Here is a 25,468-nt window from a genome sequence, read left to right as displayed (position 1 = left end):
CATGTTCTTTAATCGTGAAATGCATACGAGTGTCAATTGTGTCCCTGGAGAAAAAAATACAGAATATGCAACAAGGAAATTGACAATAATCACACTTTGCTTACTAATCGTGTAAATTGATTTTTAAATATGGGTTATTCGCACATTTTAGTATGATACTTTGATATAAAACATAAACATCGATATTTATTTATTTATTTAATTTAAATTTAATAAATTTAATTAATTTATTTATTAAAATAATTTATTAAATAATTGTGGAAGATTTTACTAAATATTTAAATAATTTAATAAAGATATCGATATAAATAGTACAAATAAAGAAGCAATTAATAAAATTAACAATTCAAAATTCAAAATTAACAATTAACAATCAACAATTAAAATTTAAAATTTAAAATTTTAAAATAAAACTAACAATAACATGACCAAAATAATTAAATGAACAAAAGTTGCACAATATAAAATTAATAATGAAAATTTATTGCATCAGAATTTATTGTGTTAAGCTACTTGGCTGAAAGACTTTAAAAACGAAACAATCTCAGTTGACTAGACTAATTGAATTGAATTTATATACATGGAAAATTAAGACATAACTTTACCGCAGCACTCGAGAGAAATGAGAAGATTCTAAACTTCAGAGTTTTCTAATTCGATTATGCAAGAGTAAGCTGCATTTACCCCAGACTTAAATTGATTACTCAAACATTTCTCTAATTTATTTATTATTTTATTCCCTTAATATATTACCTGCAGAGCGTAAAATCAAATAGTTAGCAAATAAATATTTTCTTTTTTCAAAAATAAACGGAAAAAAATAATTATGTTGAAAAAAAAAATTTTTTACTTTTCGTAAAGTTTGGATTTTTAGTTTTTTGAAACTTAAAAATCATTCTTTATAATAATCAGAATCTTGAAAGTTAGAAATTTTTTTTATACATCGTGACAAATGTAAAATAACTTTTACTTCTAAGAAAATTGAATTTTTGACAAACTTTATTATTTACAGAATAAATGTTACTAAATTCAAAATAACAAAAAAAAAATTAGTAAAATATATTTTAGTACTTTTCAATAAAATTTACTCTGGAAATAAAACAATTTTTAATATCAAAAATTTATTATTTTCAATATTAATTTTTTTTTATATGAAAATTAATCAAATGTGAAAAAATCACGTTTTTACTTTTTACGCAATAAAATTGGAATTTAAAATGTTAATGTCAAAGGATTTTCATCAAAGGATTTTAATTATTTACATAAATAATAAAATATATTCTACACAAAAATTCAATTATTTTCATAAATAAAAAAAATTCTTCACAAAAATCCAATTATTTTCATAAATAAAAAAATTTCTAGAAAAATTCCAATTATTCTATAAAATTTTTAAAACAATTATTTCAAGAAATACAATTATTTTTAACAGATTTTGATAAAATTCTTTATACAAAAATTCAATTATTTTCTTTAATTTAATTTCAATTAAATTACTCGATTAATTTAATTATTTTCAGAAATTTAAAATGTTAAGTTTATCTACTTTCGATTCACAGTCATCGAAATGAAGAACTCAAAAAAGGACAATATTTTATTCAAGGCAACTATTTAAATTTTTATATCTCAATTTTTTTTTCATTGCATTTTAAAATTTCTTTGGACTTTTTGTCCAGGACAAAAAATCTATAAAATAAGTCCAAAATAAAACTATATTTTTTTTACTTTTTTGTATTTTATTTACTTTGGATTTTTTGTTTTGGACTTCTTGTCCCGATATAAAAAAAATATTAATTATTGACAGAAAAAGTTGAACAAAAAAAAATAATTTGATTTTAAAAAGCTGTAGTTAAGAGAATAAGTAAAAAAATTTAAATAAATTATATGCGTTATAATAATATAATTGTTTTTATTTACTTATTTTGGAAATTTTTCTTTTTTTAAAACTGAATCCCCTTTTTGTAAAATAAAATCCCCTTTTTGACAAAAGTAAATTGAAATTAATATGGAAAAGAATAAAAACTAATAAAAATAAATAAAAAGATTAAAAATAAATAAAAAATTTGAAAACAAATAAAAATTAATAAAATGTAATACAAATGAATAAAAATGAGTAAAAGTGGATTTAAATGAATAACAATGAATAAAAGTGAATAAAAATTAATAAAAATTAATAGAAATTAATAGAAATTAATAAAAATTAATAAAAGGTAATACAAAAGAATGAAAATGAAGAAAAATTAATAAAAGTGTATTTAAATGAATAAAAGTGAATAAAAATGAACAAAAATTAATATAAAGATGAACATAAATACATAAAATCAACTTAATTGTTTCACTTACAAAAACTCCTTTATATATACATAGAATGCTAATTAGCAATTATATCTCTCATTCTCTTAATTGCAAAATACTTAATTCATCCTCATCAAAATAATGTATTTTGCTCCTAAAGGACAATAATGTAATAATTAACATCATCACAAGGTAATTATTAAAGTATAATAATGTTGATTATCCGCAAAAAGCAAAAAACTGTAATTAACGAAATAACGTCAATTATTTCAATTATACGCTACATATATAACTATATTTAGTTTGTACTAAATGTTGCAAAATGCAGCCGTAAAAGTCACGTTAAAGTGAAATGAATGTATATATAGCAAATAAATTGTGTCTGACGAATGCACAATAGATTCCATCGTTTATAAGGATATCGACCTCTCTCTGAAACGGACGTATAGTTTATTGTCATCTATTCTATGGCACGCGACAGGGCGATATTCTTTTTTTTTTATTTATTTTTTGTTCTTATTATCCAGTCGCCCAACCCGTGAGAGCAGTTGAAAAGTTACGCACAGAAATGGGCGATTTTTTTTAAGTAATGCAATTTTATGCCTCCCACTTGTCTTACATAATGTTATATATGAGAATCAATTTCGCGAATTATACTTTCATAATATTTTTCATGTGGAATTTATTTATAGCGAAACATATTCAAATTTTGTTAATTATTAAATGTTGTTGCATTGTTATACCCCCCCTCAATAGAAAAAATATTGTTGCTCTCTAAATTTGAATTAGTAAAAATATAAAAAATGTTCACTACGTTTCAGGTTTCACACTCAATAATAAAATTGAGAGAAGTAGCAAAAAATAGTTTTTAAAACTAAAAAAAGTAAGTAAAAAATAGCTGTCGAAAAATTTGACGACTAATTCGTTTTAGTCGATTCAGAAAAATTACCAAAATTTGATTCTGTATTTCGGTGACATTTTCCTGATTTCCATAAAAAATACCTACTTTCTTTCTAGTCCTTAATTTCAACTCCAAATTTTATATGAAATTCAATTATTTTACAAAATTTTGGTTAAAATTCTTCAAAAATTCGATTATATTTAAAAATACTGTTTAAAGGTAAAAAAAAAATTAATTTTTTAAAATATAAAACTTATGTTAATTAAATTTTAATTAAATTCAAATTAATTGGAAATGTAAATAATTATTTATAATTTGTTACGAGAATTTAACTACATTCAAAAACTTTTATTTAAAATTTTTCAAAAGACTAATTTTTTTCCATAATTTCTAAACTAAATTGTTCATGAATAATTTTTGTTTAGTAAATATATACCTAAATACTTATTTATTTTTCGACAGGAATTAAAATTTTTAATAATTGTAAAAACTTTTTGAAATTTATCGATTTCTATGAGAATTTACGCTATAATGCTTTTAATATTCAATTATAATTCAAAATTATAACTGAAATTCATTTTTAAATCAATTTTTATTAGAAAGTTCAACAAGAATTCAATTTTAAATCAATTTCTTTTAGAAAATTTTACAAAAATTCAATTATTAAAATAAAAAAATAAATAATTCATTGAATAATTAATTATTTCTTAAAATTGAATACTTATACAGAATTTTATCAAAATTTATAAAAATAATTGCATTTTTTTAATCATTCTATGAAAATTTAAAAGAATAATTCAATTATTTCGAATAATTTAATAAAAATTGTATTAAAAATAATTAAAATTCTCTGATGAGCTTTAATATATATTTGAAAATAATTGAATTTTATTATATTTATGAAAATATTTGAATCCAGGCCTGTAAAAAATTTTATTATTTATAAATAGAATTGAATTATTGCGAAGAAATTTATGAAAAATTTGTAAATAATTGAATGCCTGTGAAATTTTAATTATTTATGAAAATAATTAAATGTTTGCGTAGAATTTTATTTAAATTTTTTACAAATAATTGAAATTTTTCTAACAATTTTCTTAAAATTTGTGAAAATAATTGAATTCTTTTGAAGAATTTTAATAAAATTTTTTAAAATAATTGAATTCTTTCGAAGAATTTTTATAAAATTTTTGAAAATAATTGAATTCTTTCGAAGAATTTTTATAAAATTTTTGAAAATAATTGAATTCTTTCGAAGAATTTTAATAAAATTTTTTAAAATAATTGAATTCTTTCGAAGAATTTTTATAAAATTTTTTAAAATAATTGAATTCTTTCGAAGAATTTTTATAAAATTTTTGAAAATAATTGAATTCTTTTGAAGAATTTTAATAAAATTTTTGAAAATAATTCAATTCTTTTGAAGAATCTATTTAAAATTGTATTAAAAATAATTGATATCATGAGAAGAAGTTTATTATTTATGAAAATAATTGAATTCTTCCAACGAATTTTATAACAATTTTTTAAATAATTGAATCTCTGTGTAAAATTTTTTAAATTGTAAAAATAATTGAATTCTTTTGTAGAATTTTAATAAACTTTTTGAAAATAATTCAATTCTTTCGAAGAATTAATTAAAAATAGTATTTAAAATAATTGAAATTCTTTGATGAGTTTTATTATTTATGAAAATAATTGAATAATTGCGAAGAAATTTATGAAAAATTTGTAAATAATTGAATTCTTGTGAAATTCTTATTCTTTATGAAAATAATTAAATGCTTGCGTAGAATTTTATTTAGATTTCTTTAAGTAATTGAAATTTTTCCAATAATTTTATTAAAATTTGTGAAAATAACACAGCCACACAAAAAAAAAAAAAAAGTTCTGATCTGGGGGTCTCACTATGTAGACTTTATGTTTTTTGGGTCGCTGAATCCGAATCCGAGGTCCATTTAATCTCATCAGATCAGGATTTTGACATAACCTCAAAAAACCAATATGGCGGACACATTTTTGAAAAGTTCATTGGATTCGCTTCAAATTCGTTACTCGGGGGTTTTTGGGGTCGCTGATTACGAATTTGAAGTCTGATTTCAAAAATTCAAAATGGCGGATCCAATATGGCGGACACGTTTTTGAAAAATTCATCGGATTCGCTTGAAATTCGTTACTCTGGGGTTTGTGGGGTCGCTGATTACGAATTTGAAGTCAGATTTCAAAAATTCAAAATGGCGGATCCAATATGGCTGACACATACATATTGGATCCGCCATTTTGAATTTTTGAAATCTGACTTCAAATTCGTAATCAGCGACCCCAAAAACCCTAGAGTAACGAATTTCAAGCGAATCCGATGAATTTTTCAAAAACGTGTCCGCCATATTGGATCCGCCATTTTGAATTTTTGAAATCAGACTTCAAATTCGTAATCAGCGACCCCAAAAACCCCCGAGTAACGAATTTGAAGCGAATCCAATGAACTTTTCAAAAATGTGTCCGCCATATTGGTTTTTTGAGGTTATGTCAAAATCCTGATCTGATGAGGTTAAATGGACCTCGGATTCGGATTCAGCGACCCAAAAAACATAAAGTCTACATAGTGAGACCCCCAGATCAGAACTTTTTTTTTTTTTGTGTGGCTGTGTAATTGAATTCTTTCGAAGAATTTTAATTATATTTTTTTTTAAATTTGAAAATTCTTTCGAAGAATTCATTTAAAATAGTATTAAAAATAATTGAAATCATGAGAAAAATAATTGAATTAATGTTGCAAGGGATTTAAAAATAATTGAACTATTGTTGCAAAAAATTTTAAAAAAGTTTCAAAATAGTAGCTAATCCTAAAAAAAAAGTAGTAAATAGTAGGTTTTTGTAGATGAGTGCAAAGCCTGAATTTAAATAAACGACTGTCTTTTTACTTTTAATTAGTAATTTTACTAATAAATTAATTAAATAATAATTTTTATTAGTTTATTAGTAAAATTTACTAATTAAGGTTTAGAGAGTAAATTTTGTTACTTTAAAAAATTTTCTTAAAATTTTCTTATATATTAAATGTTGTTACTTATTTCATTTTGGTACATATTCAATTTTTTTACGTATTCAATTTTGTTAATAAATTTAGTAAAAATGAAATCAGAAATAATTTAAATATTTTCAATTTTTAAAAATAATAAATGAAAAAAAATTAGTTTTAAGGGTGTGTAAAAGTTGTGAATTTTATATGACACGCACACTTGCAATATGTTCTAAGAGCTATTTGCCACCTATTCCAGATCCAGATTAGTGATTACGTTATCGCATAATTGCACATTGCTCCAGATATATATTAACGCATGGCTAGTTTAAATTGCAGACTCGAAATATAAAACTTTATAATTTAAAGTGCACCGCGAAGAAATAAACTTCAAATATACTATTTATATCGAAAGATCATATATAGCATTTCGTAAATCTTGACCTTTCTTTCAAATCTAATTTATTTCCGTTAATTTGCTTATACAATGCGCATAAAGAATAAATATCAAAAAATAAGAAAAAGAAATTGAATTTTTTTCCCAGTATTTTTCTATTTCTTGTTTAATTTATTTTAGTTTGAAACTTTGAAGTTGAACTTTACAAAGTAGTTGGGGGAAATAGAGTAAGAAAAAGTTGAGCATTAAATTCGCTGAGTATGGAAATTATAATTCAGAATGTAAGGTAGCGTGGCCGAGCGGTCTAAGGCGCTGGTTTAAGGCACCAGTCTCTTCGGAGGCGTGGGTTCGAATCCCACCGCTGCCAATTTTTTGTTTTGCATTTTTTTCAATTAAATGAATTTTTATTGCTGAGAAAATATTTTTTTAAAAATGTTAATAATACTATTACTGACAAGAAGAAGAAGAAGAAGAAAAAAAGGAAAAAAATAGAAAAAGAAGATGAAGAAAAAAAAGTAGGAGGAGAAGAAGAAGGAAAAGAAGAAGAAGCGGTTGACAAAAATACATGGAAATTTCAAAAATACGTGACGCAATGAAGATCGAATTGATATGGAAAATTAAATCAACTCGTTACGTGTTTATTTCATTATCAGACAGATAATTGCGTAGAATTGAAGCGCATACATATATATATGTTGACGTTTAGTGATTGGACCGTCTCTATACTTTAATTTTTTGAACTTTATTACCAAAGAGTTACGACAATCAGCGTTACGCTATTGATTATGCAAATGCGGTTCTCACAAAGCAACATTTAACCTGGCCATGATTACGAGAACTAATTGCGTTATTAAATTTAACAATCAACCAATTTCGACATTTTTTATTATTATATTCACAATTTTTAGGAAAAATATTAAACCTTTTCAGAAGAATTTTTCTGGTCCTACACTTACATAATCATTTACGTCAAAAAAAAAAAAAAAAAAATCGTATTTTTATTTTTTATGAATTATATAAATTTTTTTTTATAAATTATTATATAAATAAAGAAGAAATGTGGTTTTAATACATTAAAAAAAACGAAAGAAGAATGTAATTCAAAAATAGTTAAGATTAAGTAATAACGAAATGTCGGTCCCAATTAGAAAATGATGATGAGTCTCAAGTGTGCGTATACATGTTGGGACAATGGTGATTCTTATTAACATGTTTTTCAAATGAACGTAACAAATTTCGCAACGCAGGATGCGAGCACAGGGCGTTGCAGGATGTATATTTCTCAACATCCGAAAATGGGCAACATTCTCTCACTATTTAGAAAATTAAAAAATACTAATCTTAAAAATTATTTTTTATCTCTTTTTTAGAGGAAAATTATTTCTATTATATTAGGTTATTTGACATGTTACAAAATATATTGTTCGAACTTGTACTGTCATTAAAATCATTTTTTATTTCTAATCGTACAATAATCGTAATAATGGTAAAAGTATCGAACAAAATGTGAAAAGAAGAAATAAAAATTTAATTTCCATTCGAAAAATGTGGAAATAGTATAAATTTTGTTATAATCCGGAATTAAAAATCTTTTCTTAACTATGAGGATGATAATTTGAGGCAACATTCTAAAGTATAATATAATCTATTGCATAACGACTTTGACCGTGAATGTCCGATCTTTTAGTGGATATATTATGACAACCAGTTGAGCATATAAATATATAATGATTAATCAAATATAGAATTGAGAAAGGCTTATATAATATTATCTCACTTTAGTATCAGACGAAATATACTTTTATATTTTCCTTTTTTGTCCGCACAATGAATTTTATTCTTTTTGGATTCTTTATACAAATTAACAGACTTTTGTACTCATCTACTAAAACCTACTATTTACTACTATTTTACGTTATGTTACTATTTGGCTCCTTTTTTTAGATTTCAACCACTAAAAGCTGGTATTTCCAGTATTTTTTGAGAATTTACTTTAAATTCGCCAATACTAGAAATCAAAAAACTATTCTCAAAAATTAAAATCAAAATCCTTTAAAATGAATCAATTCCTTTAAAAAAAATATTCGAAATTCTATTTTCATAATCTAGTAATTTCATAAAATTTCGCAAAAAGAATTCAATTTAAAAAAAAAATTGATAAAATTCATCCAACATTCAATTATTTTCATAAATAATAAAATTTCCAAAGAAATTCAATTTTTAAAAAAATTTTTGATAAAATTCTAAACAAAAACTCAATTATTTTCATAAATAATAAAACTCATCGAAGAATATCAATTATTATTTATTACTTAATTATTTTCAAAAATAAAGTTTTCCACTAGAAATCAATTATTTTAAATAAAATTTTCATAATATTTATTATATATATATATTTTGAAAAAATTATTTACTTAAAACAATGTTTGTAAAATTTTGACAAAAAATTCAATTATTTTCTAAAATAACAACATTTTTCACATAAATTCAATTCTTTTTAAATATTTTAATGAAATTTTTCGCAATATGCAACAATTCAATTATATTCAAAAATAATAAAATTCTTCTCAGGAATTCAATTATTTTTGAAAATAATAATAAAATTCTTTGCAAGAATGCAATTATTTTCATAAATTGTAATAAAATTCATGGCAGGATTTCAATTATTTTTACTACAATTTTACAGGAATTGCTGCAAAAAAAATATGAATAATAAAATTCTTCTCATGATTTCAATTATTTTAAATATTATTTTAAATACATTCTTCGAAAGAATTCAATTATTTTCACAAATTTTAACAAAATTATTGTCAAAATTTTAATTATTTAAAAACATTTTTTAAAATTCGTTGCAAGAATTTAATTATTTTCATAAATAATAAAATTCTTCTCAGGAATTCAATTATTTTAGAAAATTGTAATAAAATTCTTTTCAGGAATTTAATTATTTTAGAAAATTGTAATGAAATTCTTTGCAATAATTCAATTATTTTCATAAATAATAAAATTCATGGCAGGATTTCAATTATTTTTACTACAATTTCACAAGAATTGCTCCAAAAAAATATGAATAAATAAAATTCTTCTCATGATTTCAATTATTTTTAATACTATTTTAAATATATTCTTCGAAAGAATTGAAATTATTTTCACAAATTTTTATAAAATTGTTGGCAAAATATCAATTATTTAAAAACTATTATGACAAATAAAAAAAAATCATCATTATCTTTTAAAAATTATTTGAAAATATTTTTAAAAAATTTATTTTTAAGAAATTCTTTACTAAAATTTTTTGAAAATATTTTACCTTAATAACTTTTTGAAATAAACAATTATTATAACAAATTGAGTTTTTGTTTTTAAATAATTAATTTAGAGATAAAATTTACTTAAAAATTGTAGAAAATAATTGAATTTTGGAAGGACAGTAGTTGTAATTTTTAGAAAGTATTCAGAAGAATTTTATTATTTATAAACAGAGATAAAGTTTTGATAAAAAATTTTTAAAAATTTTTTAACAGAATTGAATTTTTGCGAAGAATTTTATTAGTTTTGAAAATAATAGAATTCTTGTGATGAATACTATTGTTTATTAAAATAATTTATTTTGTCGAAAAATTTACTATTTTTTTTTTTTTTTTTTTTTGATTTATTGAAAATAATTGAATTTCTGCGAAGAATTTTATTAATTTTGGAAATAATTGAATTGTTTCTATGAATATTGTTATTTTTGAAAAAAAATTGAAATTTTGCTAAGAATTTTATTAAAATTTTTGAAAATAATTGAATTCTTGTTATGAATACTATTGTCTATGAAAATAACTGAATTTAATAAATTTTTTATTAAATTTTGATTCTAATTGATTAAATTCTAATCAATAATAATTTGTAGTGGAAAAATTAAAAATGGTAAAATTTTTTTTGTACTTGATTCTCTTTGAAGCGAGAAGTAGGAGTGAAGAAATATTTGGACAAAAAAATATCGAATTGTGAAACGGAAAATAATAATTTGATATACAATGTAGGGTACGAGTGTGAGAAATATAGCCATAGAATTATATGGGGAAAAAAATTACAATGTAATGTGGAATAAATATATTTGCGAAACTACTGATGCTCTAAGCTTATTCATTTATTTCAGACGACGACGTAACGAATAGCTACGAGGCCTGCTTGCACAACGTCTGGTGAGTACCTTCGTAATAATCCAATTGGTATGGTTACGCCTCTATTAAACCGATACCATAATTTATTATATTATATTATATTATTACATCGAACCTATATTAAAACAGTCCTAAAACATTCAAATTAAATGAATACAATAAAAGTAAATAAAAAAATAAAAATTGTAAAAAGTTTTAAAAAATGAAAATTGAACATTAAAACATTAAAACATTAATTTTTTATAAAAATGAAAATTGAAGTGTTCAAAAATAGAAATTGAACAGTTCTAAAAAATTATCGATTTGTTCCAATTTTTAAAGTATGATACAAATAAATTTAAATTCATTTTTAAATTTCGAGTTTTCTTTTCTTCTTTTGAAAAATGAGACTTGTTTGATAGTGTACATACATAAACTGAACATATTCTTAGTTGTAAATGTTATGGGTCATAAAATGTTTCTCTCTATCTCAATCTCAAGGAAAAACACTTGAGACTATTTTATACCTAGTTTTACGCACACTTTTCGAAAATTCATTTCGTTCTTTTGTCAATATACTTGTGATTTCTGACGCAGAAGAATATTATCGAATAGAATTAAATTCTCCGAAAGATATTTATGTAGAAAAATAATACAGAAAAGTACAAAAGAAAAAGGACGAAAGATCGGAAAAGTCAAAATAGAGTCAAAAAATAATCAAAATAAGGTCAAAAAATAGTAATAATAGAGTCAAAAAATAGTCAAAATGGCATGTTAGAGAGGACAATAGAAGTTGAATTAAAGAAAAATAGTTCCAAAGTATGATAATAGTCCGAAATTCAATTTTCAACTATAAATGAAGAAAAGAAATTGATTCGAGAGAAAGAAAGGAAGAGAGTACAAGAGAGAGAAAGGTAGGTCTGCGGTTTTTTCGGCTGGCCGTGACCTGGTTTTTGTTGCATAAGAGACGTAACACTTTAGTCTTCATTACTTCTTTTTTTCCAAATTAGTCATACACTGAGATAGGAAAATATACAAATACAATACTAATCGATAGTAGGCAGTCCAAACTGTTACATCTATTTTCAAAATAACTTCAAAATACTTTGACTATTCGTTTATTTTCACAGAGGATAATAAACTTCATAATTAATAAATTTACAATTTACAATTTACAATATACAAACAAATAATTACAATTTCCAAATCATCGTTAATTAACCATTTAGGGCCAATTTCAACAACACCGATTAAAAGTTACAGATTTAAATCTTTAGCAAACTAATCGTGAACGGTTTAAATAGGCTTTAATCACTAATTAACTTTTAATCACCTTCGGTATGGAAATGGCCCTTAAACTAATTAATTAATTAAACGGTTGTTCGAGGAAAGAAATAATAATTTTTGCAAAATAAACTTCTGGGAGTTTGGAAACAAAGAAATTTGCTTGCAGGATTCTTGGGAATTATGTAAGAAAATTATTATTAAGAGATCGGCCAATTCTCTTTTCTCGCAGATAGAAATGGAAAGAATTCGAGATAAATTTGGAAAAGGTTCAAATCGGGGGAAAAAAATGTAAATTTCGAATTGAATAAAATATCGGTTTACATAGGTCATGGACCATCAATAAATACCATATAGTTGTATTGCGAGCTAAGATTGTAGATTCGATCGGTCGTTGTGTTCGACGTCATGAGCGAGCCCTGCCCCGTATTTCATAACTGCTGGAAACACGTAACCTTTCATGCGCTTTTCTATTGTCGAGTGTCGAACGATAGTGACGAAACACACGAGATTTATATAGATTTTCAGAAACTCTTATCCACTGAATACAATTCGAAAATATTAAATACTGTAGGTACTAAATCCAAAATTTTCATTTCACTTCAAAGTTATTTTCAAAGAAATTTGTGAGAAAAATTGTAAATCCAATCACAGTGTAAAACGTGAGGTGTTAAAATACAACCAGAATGGATTAAAATAATTTGCAACAGATTAATCCCTCTAGGATTAAATTAACACCAGAAAGGATTAAAATCATCTATTTTGGTGTTATTTTTAACTATGAATGAAATTTTACTTTAAATAAAACACCAAAGTCAACGATTTGTAAAAAATCAACGAATTTAGCTTCTCCAGGAAGAATAGTAAGTTAGTAAGTTAGTTTCTAATTTAGTTACTAACTTACTAACTAACTTAGTAACATAGTTGCTAAATTCAATTGTGTTCAAAAATTTTCCTAAATTCTCGTCAAAATTTCAATTCTCTTTATAAATAATAAAATTCTTCTCTGATATTCAATTATTTTACAAAATTTTAATCAAATTCTTGTCAAAATTTCAATTATTTTCAAAAGTTTTCTAAAATTCAATAATTTTCAATATATCTACTATTTCAATAAAATTTTCCAAAAGAATTATTATTAAAAAAAATTTGAATAAAATTCTACGCAAACATTCAATTATTTTCAGAAATAATAAAATTTTTTTACAGGAATTCAATTATTTACAAATATTTTTTATAAATTTCTTCGCAATAATTCAATAGTTTTCATAAATATTAACATTTCTATACAGGGATTCAATTATTTTTATAAATAATAAAATTCTTTTAGGAATTCAATTATTTTCATGAATAATAAAACTCATTGCATAATTTCAATTATTTTTAATGCAATTTTAATCGAATTCCACGAAAAATGTAATTATTCTTAAAAATTCTATTAAAATTCGTCCAAAGAATTTAATGATTTAAAAAGTTTGTTGATAACATTTGTTATGAGAATTTAATTTCAAGAAACATGAAATTAATAAATTATTTATTTTTATATTTAAATAATTGAATTCTCCTAGAATTTACTAATAAAAATGGTTTTAAATATGAACTTTAAGTTAAAATTTTAGATTATAATTCAATATTAAAAGCATTATAACGTGGATTTTTAGAAATAATTAAATTTTAAAAAAGTTTCAAATTAAAATCTTTGAAAATCTGAATTTTTCATACTTTTAACCAACAATTTTGTAGAATTAATTCTTTGTAAAAGTTTAATAGGATTTTTATTATTATTATTTTTAAAAATAATTAAATTCTTGTGATGAATATTGTTGTTTATGAAAATAATTGAATTTTAAAAAGAATTTTATTAAAAAGCGTCAAAATTCTTCTTTCAAAGAATTATTTATGTAAATTGAATTCTTGGAAAGAATTTTATGGAAATCTAAAAGAATAATTGAATTATTTCAAAAAAATTTAATTAAAACTGTATTTAAACTTTAAAGTAATTGATTTCTTTCAAACAATTTTATTTAAATATTCGAAAATAATTGAATTCCTGCGAAAAATTCTAATATTTTTGTAAATAATTGAATTCCTTTGAAATTTTTATTATTTTTTTATTTATTATTTTATTATTCTTACTTTTGAAAATAATAGAATTGCTTAAAAGAATTTTATTATATTTGTATTGTAAATAACTAAATTCCTGTGAAATTTTTATCATTTTTGCGCAGAATTTCATCAAATTTTTATTAAATATTGGGATTCTTTTGGAAAATTTTATTAAAATAGTAGATATTGAAAATAATTGAATTTCAGAGAAGAATTTGTTTATTTATAAATATAATTAAAATTTTGAACAGAATTTAAAAAAAATTTTGAACACAATTGAATTTTTTGTGAAGAATTTTATTACTTTATAAAATAATTGAATTTTATCGACAATATTTTAAATAATTGAATTCTTTTGCCAAATTTTGATAAAATTTTTAAGAATAATTACGTTTTCCAAGAAATTTGATTGAAATTGAATTAAAAACAATTGAAATTGTGTGATGAGTATTATTATTTATGAAAATAATTGATTGTCTTAAAAGAATTTTATTATTTCTGATAATAATTGAATCACTGTAAAGAGTTTTATTATTTTTGAAAATAATTGAATTCTCGTAGAATTTACTAATAAAAATGGTTTTAAAAATGAATTTCAGTTAAAATTTTAGATTATAATTAAATATTAAAAGTATTATAGGTAACGTTGATTTTTAGAAATAATTAAATTTTGAAAAAGTTTCAAATTAAAATCACTGAAATTCTTAATTTTTCATATTTTTGACAAACAATTCTGTAGAATTAATTCTTTTTAAAAGTTTAATAAGATTTTTATTGAAATTATTTCGTGTTCTTATTTTTCAATATATATATTTAATTGCAGAATTTCCGAATAATTGAAATTTTGTAAAATTGAATTCTAAACGAATGAATTTGAAAATTCTCAAAGAAATTTTTTAAAAATTATTAAAAATAATGGTTTTATTGAAGAATTTTAGTTAAAAACACTAGAAAAAAATTTAATTGTAGGGAAGTTACAAATTATTGCAGAAATTTAATTATTTTCAAGAGTAATAAAATTCTTTTTAAGGATTCAATTATTTTTAGTAATAATAAAAATCATAGATATAAAGTAAAATTGTAATTAAAAAATTTATTTGAAAATAATAATTGAATTATGAAAATAATTGAAAATAATAATTGAATTGAAATAATGAAAATAATTTTGAAGCATTATAATATTCTTATAAAATAAAATAATTATTTTATTACTTGGTCATATTTTATAGTTATAAAAAAATTTAATGAACCAAAATTGCATTTATTGTAAAAAATACCACCAAAATTGATTATTTTAGTCTTTTTTGGTGTTAAATTAATCTGCAACACTTTCTAATACCTCACGATTTACTGTGATAAAAAAATAAACTATTTTTAATTAAATTTTTCAAAATTTAAATTATTCTAAAAATTTTTATTTATGCGTATATTTTTAAATTTTTATTATCGTAAAAAATTATTTAAAAATATAATTTTGAAAAATTTGTCTGTAGTTATTTTTCACATTATAAAAATCGAAATAAGTTGCATTTTGCACTAAAAATGTGGTATTTTGTTTCAACATTTGGAAAAAAGTCGAAAAGTCGCAATTTTTGAAAATTAGTCGAAAAAAGTCGCATTTTTTGAAAATAGTGGAAAAAAGTCGAAAAAGTCATAATATTCGAAGCCTGTATTCACTATAAATTCAATAAATTCTTTCAAAATTTGTCGCTCAAATCTTAATCATGTTTTCTTAATTAATAATTACTTAATCATTAATTGAGTAGAATTATTTGATAATTATATATTTCGTTATTTGATTACTATTCGATAATTATCGTATCATTATTAAAAGATTATCCGATCGATATATTCGACTAAATTAATAAACTTTTAGAACAGCAAGAAAAAGAAAAAAAAAGGAAATGAACATAATTAAGAATTTTTTTTTTTACCATTTACATAAATTAATTATACTTCATCAATAGCATTTTAATAAGGATTTTTTTTACTTTCTTCTTTCTGAATGAACCTCTTTTTTCATTGTTTTAATTACAATAATAAAATGTTGTTCAGAAAAAGTTATGAACGCTGTAAAACTTGCCTATGTGCTTAATGTGGAAAAAAATGACATAACTTGTTTGATATTCATCGTGACGAAACGAAGAGGGAACTTCATTTCAGAAGTGACTATAAGTGAGACCAAGTGTGATTCATTTAACACAAACTTCGATTACATAAACTCCGCTCTGATTCTCGACTCAAATATATACGTATATGTATATATCTGTACAAGCACTATAACATCAGCAGATCAAGTGTCACGTCGGCAAAACTTATGTATTCGTGAACCCCTATATTGAAATGTGTAGGTGAATCATTTACATTATGTAAAAAAAATTTATCTATACACTATTTCGGTCACTACACGCAATATACTTTGTTACAAATATCAACATTTTTGTCAGTTCGTCAACACGTGTGACTGTATAAAATTTCCAGTTTTTAAAAATTTTTTTTCAATTTTCAAATTACGTAATTTTATTTTATTTTCCAATATCGAAAATCTTTCCTATTTGAAATTCTTCCGACAACAATTCTGAACTTTCAGATTCAGAAAATTGTTCGGCTTTCTTTCAAAATTAAAATTTTATTATAAAAATAATTTTTGAAAATTTTTAATTGATTCAGTAAATGATTACTTGTCTATCATTCAGCAAATATTTATTTGTATCGAATAATTTTTATTGACCTGCAAATATTTATTTGTGTCAAATAATTTTTATTGACAAAAAATTTATGACAAAAATTTATTATCTGAGAAAAATATACTTTTCATTAACTGAAATAAATAAAAAAATAAATAAATAAATAAATTATTATAAATAAATTTCGAAGTAAAATAAAATACTTCGAATTAACATTTGGGAAAAAAAATAATTTTTGGGGAAAAACGGAAAAATTATTTTGTGGGAAAAACATTTTATCTGTTTATTTTATTTTTTTTTTTGTTTCTGTCGATTTAAACATATATTAACAACATCTGAGTATTATTAACTTGCACGCGACTAAGAGACCTAGAGAGGCAGCACGTGGAATAACTGATAAAGAATATATACTCAAGTATTTTACACGTTCAATTACACGGAAATAGCGCGAACAAAATTAACACATAATATGTTTGTGAAGTTATATTATTGCCGGAGTATCAATAGTTCCATTTTTTTTGTTGTTTCAAAACAATCAATAAATATATATTAAAAATTCTATACTTGTGATAACAAACAGGACAAATAAGTTTCATTCATTTGCCTCCAATTTTTGTTTTTAAAAAATAAACACTTATTGTTTTCTAAATTATTTAAAAAAAAAAATTTTTCCTTTTCTCTAATTTCTAAATTATTGTTCAGTGACAAGAAATTCTATGACTAATTCTGAATTCTAATTTTCTTTTTGAATTCTCATTTTTTTTTATAAATTCTATTAATTTAATTAATTAATTACTTAATTAATTAATTATTAATTTATTTATAAATTATTAATTAATATTAAGGAATCAAAATTTTCTAGAATCAACAAACTGTTATTGCTTTGATAATGAAAAAAATACAGCTTTTCGCGTATAATGAAATACGAAAACAAGAAGGAAAACTTAAAAAGTTGAAATGAAAGATGAGATATATAATGAAATAATTTTTTTTAAAAAAAGATTATACTTCCCTTTATTCTCTTTTTTTTAAATAATGAATTATGTAAAAGAGTTTGAAAGAAACAGGGTAGAATTACGTGAAAGTGGGAATGAAAACGTGTTGTGTAAAGCAAGGTAGTTCCGAAATTACATAAAGAAGCGTCTCCTTGATTTTAGAAAGACGCGCTCGCACGTTGTTTTGCAATTTCTTGTATATTAGAAAAAAATTTACTGAAAACGTGGAAAGAAATTTTTTTTAAACTGGTCCAAACTATAACTACTGTTTGAGAAAAGTTTTTAAAAAAATTGTCTCTCTTTTATTCCGATTTTTAAATCCTTAAAGCAGCTGCAATCTTTCATTAAACAATATTCTGAAACAAAAAACAAATTTTTAATTTAGATTTAAATTTAAATTTTATATGAATTCTGGTAAATATTGGTTAGAAATTTACCCAGTAATTAATAATTATAGATATTAATTAATTATAATAAAGGATTAATAATTTTTTTTTGAATTTCGCGCCAAAAGTTCTTTAAACTGCCGCCTAGAGGGCATGAAAATTCTCTCACAAACGAGATTCGAATGGTCGTCGTGATTATTATTATTTATATTAATCTCTTTTTTTACTCTTAAAAATTTTAATAATTAAATAATACTAAAACATTAGAATAATAAATCATCATTTATTATTGTATTAAAAAATTCTAATAAAAAAATTTTATAAAATAAAAAAAAAATACTGAAAAAGAATAAAAAAGTAAGGAAAAAAATAATATTAAAAAAATATATATTTAGACACTTGATGTCAAATTGGAAAACAAAAAAATTATAATAATGAAATAATACTAAAACATTAGAATAATAAATCATTATTTATTATTGTATTAAAAAATTCTAATAAAAGCATTTAAAAAAGTAAAAAATATACTAAAAAAAATAAAAAAAACAATTTTAAAAAATGAAAAAAGTAATGAAAAAAAAAACATTAGAAAAAATAAATAAAAATATTTAGACACTCGACGACAAATTGACAAATGGAAAAACGAAAAAGACAATAAAAAATTTATTGTACAGAGAAGAATTAATTTTATCCCCCATTTTTCGAATGTCAAAAGAAAAAAAAATCCCTGGCAAACAATAAATTTCGTCCTAAAATCATCAAGAGCCGAAAAAAGCTGCCTTGAAAATTTATTCAGTGCATATTTCTATTATGCATAAATATACATAGCTACACTGTGTATTTTGATGATTAACAATTTGTTGTGCGACTCCTTACGTGACACAAATATCTTACGTAATTTCTAATGCGCACGTAGCCAACTTCTATAAATTTCATTAAAATGTTTTCATTTCAATAAGTACATACAAATTTGCCTAAACAATAAAAACTAAATCATGAATAATTTTCTCAATTATTTTCCATTTAAGAAAAAAAATATAAATTAAATAAAAAGAAATTTTTCGATAAAAAAAGATCTTTTTTTCTCCAATATTATTCGATGAAAAGATATTCATAAAAAAAATGCAAAAAAAACAAGAGAATATTTTTCTTAAAAAACAATGATTGCATTTAAAAGAAATGACGATTTATCATTAAATTGATGCACTCGCGAGGAATTTGTTTGTGCAAAAAAAATGAAATCTTTGGTTATTGCTTACAATTAGTGATAAGAATTTCTTTCTCCTCATGTAGATTAAAAAAAAATTCTTTTTCAAAGGATTAAAAAAATATTTGTCTTCAAAAAAAAAAAAAAAAAAAACTATTATACAGCAATCTTTTAGCATGACGTTTAAAATGACATCATACTCAATTAAAGGCCAATAACCTTAGTAATATAAATGCATTGAAGTTATGAAAAAAATTTCACTAAACAAGAATATAATTCTTTCATCATTAAATAAATTTATTGTCAGGTAATTATCGGGATGAATTAAAAAAAAAAATGCGTAAACATATTTTTAATAGAAAAATTCTTTTTTTTCCATAAATGTATTGGATAGAAATTAATTATTTCTTTTTATAATGATGTCAAGTGCATTTAGATAGTTTGCTTTCTTTTATCCACTTAAACATTTAGTACCTCTCTTATTGCAATTTAAGTGACATCCACAATCACGTGAACCGATAAACATAACGGGCAATTAAATTATAATATTAATCGGACAATTATCAATTCAAGGACAAGTTACGAAACTAGGATTTGTTGGCAAATTGCTTATTGTATATCCTCAATGTTCTTTAGAAGAAAATAGTAATTTTTCTATCAACTTTAGAGAACATGATGAAAAAAATAGGGAAATTAAAAACATTTAATTTTGGGATATTTTGAAAATTATTTTTATTTTAGAAAATTTTTGATAATTTATTTTTTTCTATTGTTTATACTTATTATGTTCATCAACTGATTAATTATTATCTCTTATTTTCATCAATTTGAATAAAATTTGACAAAAGAATTTAATTATTTTTAAATATTTCAAAAAAATTCTTCGGCGGAATTTTTTTTAGAACTTTTAATAAAATTCCTACCAAGAATTCAATTTTTTTTTATAAATAATAAAATTCCTCGCAGAAGTTCAATATTGTTTTTAATGCAACTTTCATAAAATTTCTCGCAAGAATTCAACGATTTTCAAAAATTTTATTAAAATTCATCTCGAGAGTTCTATTGTATTATTATTATCATACTCAAAAAATATCTTACTTTGCAGGAATTGAATTATTTTTGATAAAATTTTAATTAAATTCTTTGCTAGAATGGAATTTTTGCATAAAAAATAAAATCCTATTCAGATTTTCAATTATTTTTAATAGTTTTGATAAAAGTCTCTGTAAAAATTCAATTATATTTATATTCGTTAAAAGTATTCAATTATTAGAAAAAAATTATTATAAATTCTTTCAGTCGCAATTCAATTATTTTTATAAATAAAACATTCTTCGGAGGAATTCAATTATTTTTCATACAATTTTAGTAAAATTGCACAAATTAATCATTTTCAAAAATTTTATTATAATTCTTCGCAAGAATTTAATTATTCGGGTAAATAGTAAAATTTCTGTCAGGAATTCAATTATTTTGAATAATTTTTCTAAATTTCTTTGTAAAATTTCAATTATAATTCAATTCCTTGAAAGTATTGAATTATTTTCAAAAAATTAAATTAAATTCTGCGAATCACTTGAATTATTTTTGAATATAAAAAGTTCTTTAAAGAAATTCAATTATTTTTAATTCAATTAAAATAAAATTGCACGAAATAATTCAATTATTTTTAAAATTTTAGTAAAATTCTTCCATGAAATTTAATTGTTTTAAATACAATTATAATTTGATTCCTCGATAGAATTTTATTATTTACAAAAATTTTAATAAAATTCTTCGCTAAAATTCAATTATTTTCAAAAATTTTATAAAAATTCTTCGCAAGAATTTAATTATTCGTGTAAATAGTAAAATTTTTCGCTAAAATTCAATTATTTTGAATAAATTTTCTAATATTATTTGTAAAAATTCAATTATAATTAAATTCGTTGAAAGTATTCAATTATTTTCAATAAATTAAATTAAATTCATCGAATCTATTAAATTATTATTTTCGTAAGCAAAAAGTTCTTCTGAGAAATAAATTCAATTATTTTTCATACGATTTCAATAAATGTTCTCAGAAGAATTTAAATTCCTTAAAAGAATTTAATTATTTTCAAAAATTTCAATAAAATTCATCATAATAATTCAATTATTTGTGAAAAAAGTAAAATTCTTCTGATAAAAAATCTTTGTAAAAATTTAACTGCTCCTAACACAATTTTAATTCAATTTCTTGAAAGTATTCAATTATTTTCGTAAATAAAAAAGTTCTTCGGGAGATATTCAATTATTTTAAAATGTATTTTAATAAAAATTCTCGAAAGAATTCAATTATTTTCAATAATTTTGCTAAAATTCTTTCTAAAAATTCAATATTTATTTTAATTCAAGACTAATTCGTAATTCCTTGGAAAATTCAATTGTTTGCAAAAATTTTAAAGAAATTAATTTATTAACCCCAAAATTATGGAGAATAAAATAATTTCAAAGTATTTCTTGCAAAAATTACTCAGAAAAGTTTGCGAAAAAAAATGACAAAATTGTTCTCTAAATAAAATTTAGTAAAAATTTAAATATTCCTATAAAATTAATAACATTAACCATATTTTTCGTTAATAAAAATGATTTTTTCCACAATAATTTATAAGAAACTATTTTTATCTTTCATATTATAATGTTAAAATTACTTTTACAAATTATATTATAATTTTTTATTCAAAACAATTTTGTTCAATTAATTTTTGTTATTATTCAATCTCCAAAAAATTCAAGAAAAAAAAATCTTCTCCTGGAACAGTAACAAATTTATTTATATTAGCGAAATTTTTATTTACTTGATTTCAATTAATACTTTCGCTATTTTAGAGAAACTTATTGTTGGTCCAGGTAAAAGTTTTTTTAAATCTGAGTTAGTGAAAAGTCGTCCACTATAATTTAAATTAATAAAAATCCCCACTAATTGTTAGTAACTTTTCGCTGAAACTTTAGCAAAAAATTTCAAAACTACCAATTGAAGTAATAAAATTTTACTATCAATTAGTGAAATTTTTTACTGTTTTGAATTAGTGGACGACTTTTCACTAATTTTAATTCACTCTCTAAATTTGAATTAGTGAAAACTCGTCCTATAATTCAAATCAGTAAAAAATTTCACTAATTGATAGTAAAATTTTACAATAAAAAATTTTTTTTTACTAAAAAATAACTATTTAAATAATTATTAAAAATTTGGGAAACAAAAAGTAAACAAAAACAACTATAAACTGCGAGCATACATCCAGAATACAATGATGAATAAAATGAATATAGAAGATTCAATTGCATATATTCATTTCTAATTATATTAACCGTAGCTATTCCATTGTTAATTTTATAATATAACGATTAGTAATTATTTCAAACAATCGAAATGCAAAATTCTCCCAAAAAGTGTACATATAAAAATGATATCTCAACACGTAAAAATATTCTGCTCATGCGTAAAACTGAGGAGATCCCGGAGCGAGGCTGCCTCGTAAAATAATTGATCCAATCGGAATTCACCGAGCTCCCGCCAGTTGCTTCGTTCCTCGACCGCTTTTATGTAATCTTTCGCGATCGTGTCTGGAGTTTCTTTCTCGTTTATGTGTGTAATTTGAGGCAACAAAAGGAAGAGAGAAAATTCCAAATTACTTTTGTCATACATTCCCCATTTTCATAGAAACAATAATAAGAAACAAAAATCAAAATTCCAAAATATCCACAAAGTGACAACAAGTGTCCCTTGTTTATTTTTCTCCACTTGCACAAATTTTACCCCTATTTTGCAAAAATAAATTTTTTTTGCTAAAATAATTTTTTGTTAAATCACTATAGTATGGTACAAATGAAAGAGAATCAATTTTTACCAAAAAATATAGAATACATTTTTTTAATTATAATTAATGATTATAATTGATTATAATTTTGAGTGGTTTATGATTTTGATTTAAATTTCGAATTTTTGATAAAAGAAAAGTTTAGGGGGAAAAATAGAAGAAAAGATGTGACTTTTGACCGGTGTGGAAAAATGTAAACCCTTAAAATTCGGGGGATGAGGTTAGGTGGAAAAAAAGCTCGAAAGCTTCGAGGGTTGTGGCGCTGTTGAGCTTTAGCGTTTACTGCGCGCAAAGTCGGTGACAGAGAGGGAGAGACACGCCAGTCTTCGGGCAACCGTTATTGTAAAGTGAATGTACGCCAGTTCTCGAGAGTCGTTTGAACCGCGTGGTTCGAAGTGTCAAACGGATGCTCACCAAACAAAACTTCAATGTCAATACTGACACCTGCGCATCTACTATTAATAATTAATAATAATAATAAAAATTCTCAACTGTGATTCATAAATAATTTAAGGAAAAAGAAAGTGATGATAGAAAAAAAGGAATTCTATAAAAAATTGTGAGAAAATGTATAGCGTTTTTAATATCCTAAAATCAGCAGTCAGCGGATTTTATCGGGAGGACTATTATTTTGAGAGGAAATAATAATAAAAAAGTGGAAGATGACCGAATTGGCGAAGGAGGCATTTGCCTCACGTAATTATGGATTGGCTGTTGAAATTTATGAGCGATGCCTTAAGCAGCAGACGCCGAATTTTGAAATTCTCTTTGGCTATGGTGATTCATTGGCGAAATGTGGAAGAATAAGGGATTCAATTGATGTTTACGCGAGATGTTTGGCATTGGGTAATGTGCCAGTGGAGAGGCTGAGACATCTTGTTGGTGCATTGATGGAAGATCTGAGTGGGAATTGCATGGGATTGAGGCGAAGAATAAATGATTCTTTTGCCTGTGGATATTGTGAGGGGACCTTGTTTCAGCCGGTCACGGTTAATTGTGGTCATACATTCTGTAGAAATTGCCTCGAACCCGCCAAGAATTGTCGCGTGTGCGGACAGAAACTCGATGCAGTGGGGGAAACAAATGTGCTTGTGCAAAGGCTTGTTGAAAAGTGGTGGCCAAGGGAGGCAGAAGCAAGCAGGGCAAGACACGAGGGTGACCTTCTCTTAAAGGAGGGTCACATCGGTCAAGCACTGGAGAGATACAATCTCGCTGTCCACCTTGGTGAGCAAAAATTATTGTTCGATCGTCTTTAGTTGATATCAACACACCTACATATGATCATGCCTTTTGCTAAAAAAAAAACACAATTTTTAAACAAATTTTATACCGAATTTTTGGTATCAATTTTGATCCAATTTGGTATTTGGTACACAAATTTTTGTAAATTTTTATACCAAAGTTTTGCTATTAATTTTGATCCAATTTGGTACACAAATTTTTAAAATTTTTATACCGAATTTTTGGTATCAATTTTGATCCAATTTGGTATTTGGTACACAAATTTTTAAAATTTTTGTACCGAATTTTTGGTATTAATTTTGATCCAATTTGGTCTTTGGTACACAAATTTTTAAAATTTATATACCGAATTTTTGGTATCAATTTTGATCCAATTTGGTATTTGGTACACAAATTTTTTAAATTTTTATACCGAATTTTTGGTATCAATTTTTTGGTAAAAGAATTGAATTCCTTTCAACAAATTTAATATAATTCTTCGCAAGAATTCAACGATTTTCAAAAAATTATTAAAATTCATCTCCAGAGATCTATGGTACTATATTATTATCATATAAACAAAAAAACCCCGTTTGCAGGAATTCAATTATTTTCGTTACAATTTTAATTAAATTCTTCACGAGAATTCCACTTTTGGATAAAAAAGAAACTTCTATTCAGATTTTCGATTATTTTTAATACTCTGAATTAGTTAAAAATCATTGTTTTAACTGACAATCAGTGACTGACCTTTTGATTGTGAATCAGTTAAAAATAACTAAATAATTATTTAAAGTTGACTAATTAAATGAGTTAAAAAAAATTTACTGAAACAATAGTTATTTTTAACTAACAATCAGTTATTATTTTAACTACTTGTCAGTTGAAATATTAATATTTGAATTAGTGACTGACTTTTTGCTCCTAAATCAACTATTTTTAACTGATTCAAACTTAGAGAGTAGTTTTGACAAAAA

At 22.8% G+C, this 25,468-nt stretch overlaps 1 protein-coding gene and 1 non-coding gene across 2 annotated transcripts in view; both read left to right on the top strand.

The window, feature by feature from the left end:
* Nucleotides 1-6,900: 6,900 nt before the first annotated feature.
* Nucleotides 6,901-6,982, top strand: Trnal-aag. The gene has a single exon. It is a non-coding gene; the product is annotated as a tRNA-Leu (tRNA).
* Nucleotides 6,983-22,998: 16,016 nt separating this feature from the next.
* Nucleotides 22,999-25,468, top strand: part of LOC122502094 (LON peptidase N-terminal domain and RING finger protein 3) — a 43,920-nt gene continuing 41,450 nt past the window's right edge. Inside the window, exon 1 of the mRNA XM_043611986.1 lies at nt 22,999-24,494. Within this exon, the coding sequence (XP_043467921.1) occupies nt 23,933-24,494 (562 nt within the window). The 5' untranslated portion in view covers nt 22,999-23,932. The remainder of the gene's footprint in view (nt 24,495-25,468) is intronic.

Source organism: Leptopilina heterotoma, unplaced genomic scaffold, assembly GCF_015476425.1.
Source record: "Leptopilina heterotoma isolate Lh14 unplaced genomic scaffold, ASM1547642v1 Lhet_220, whole genome shotgun sequence".
Classification (NCBI taxonomy): domain Eukaryota; kingdom Metazoa; phylum Arthropoda; class Insecta; order Hymenoptera; family Figitidae; genus Leptopilina; species Leptopilina heterotoma.
This window is presented reverse-complemented; position numbering and strand designations above follow the sequence as displayed.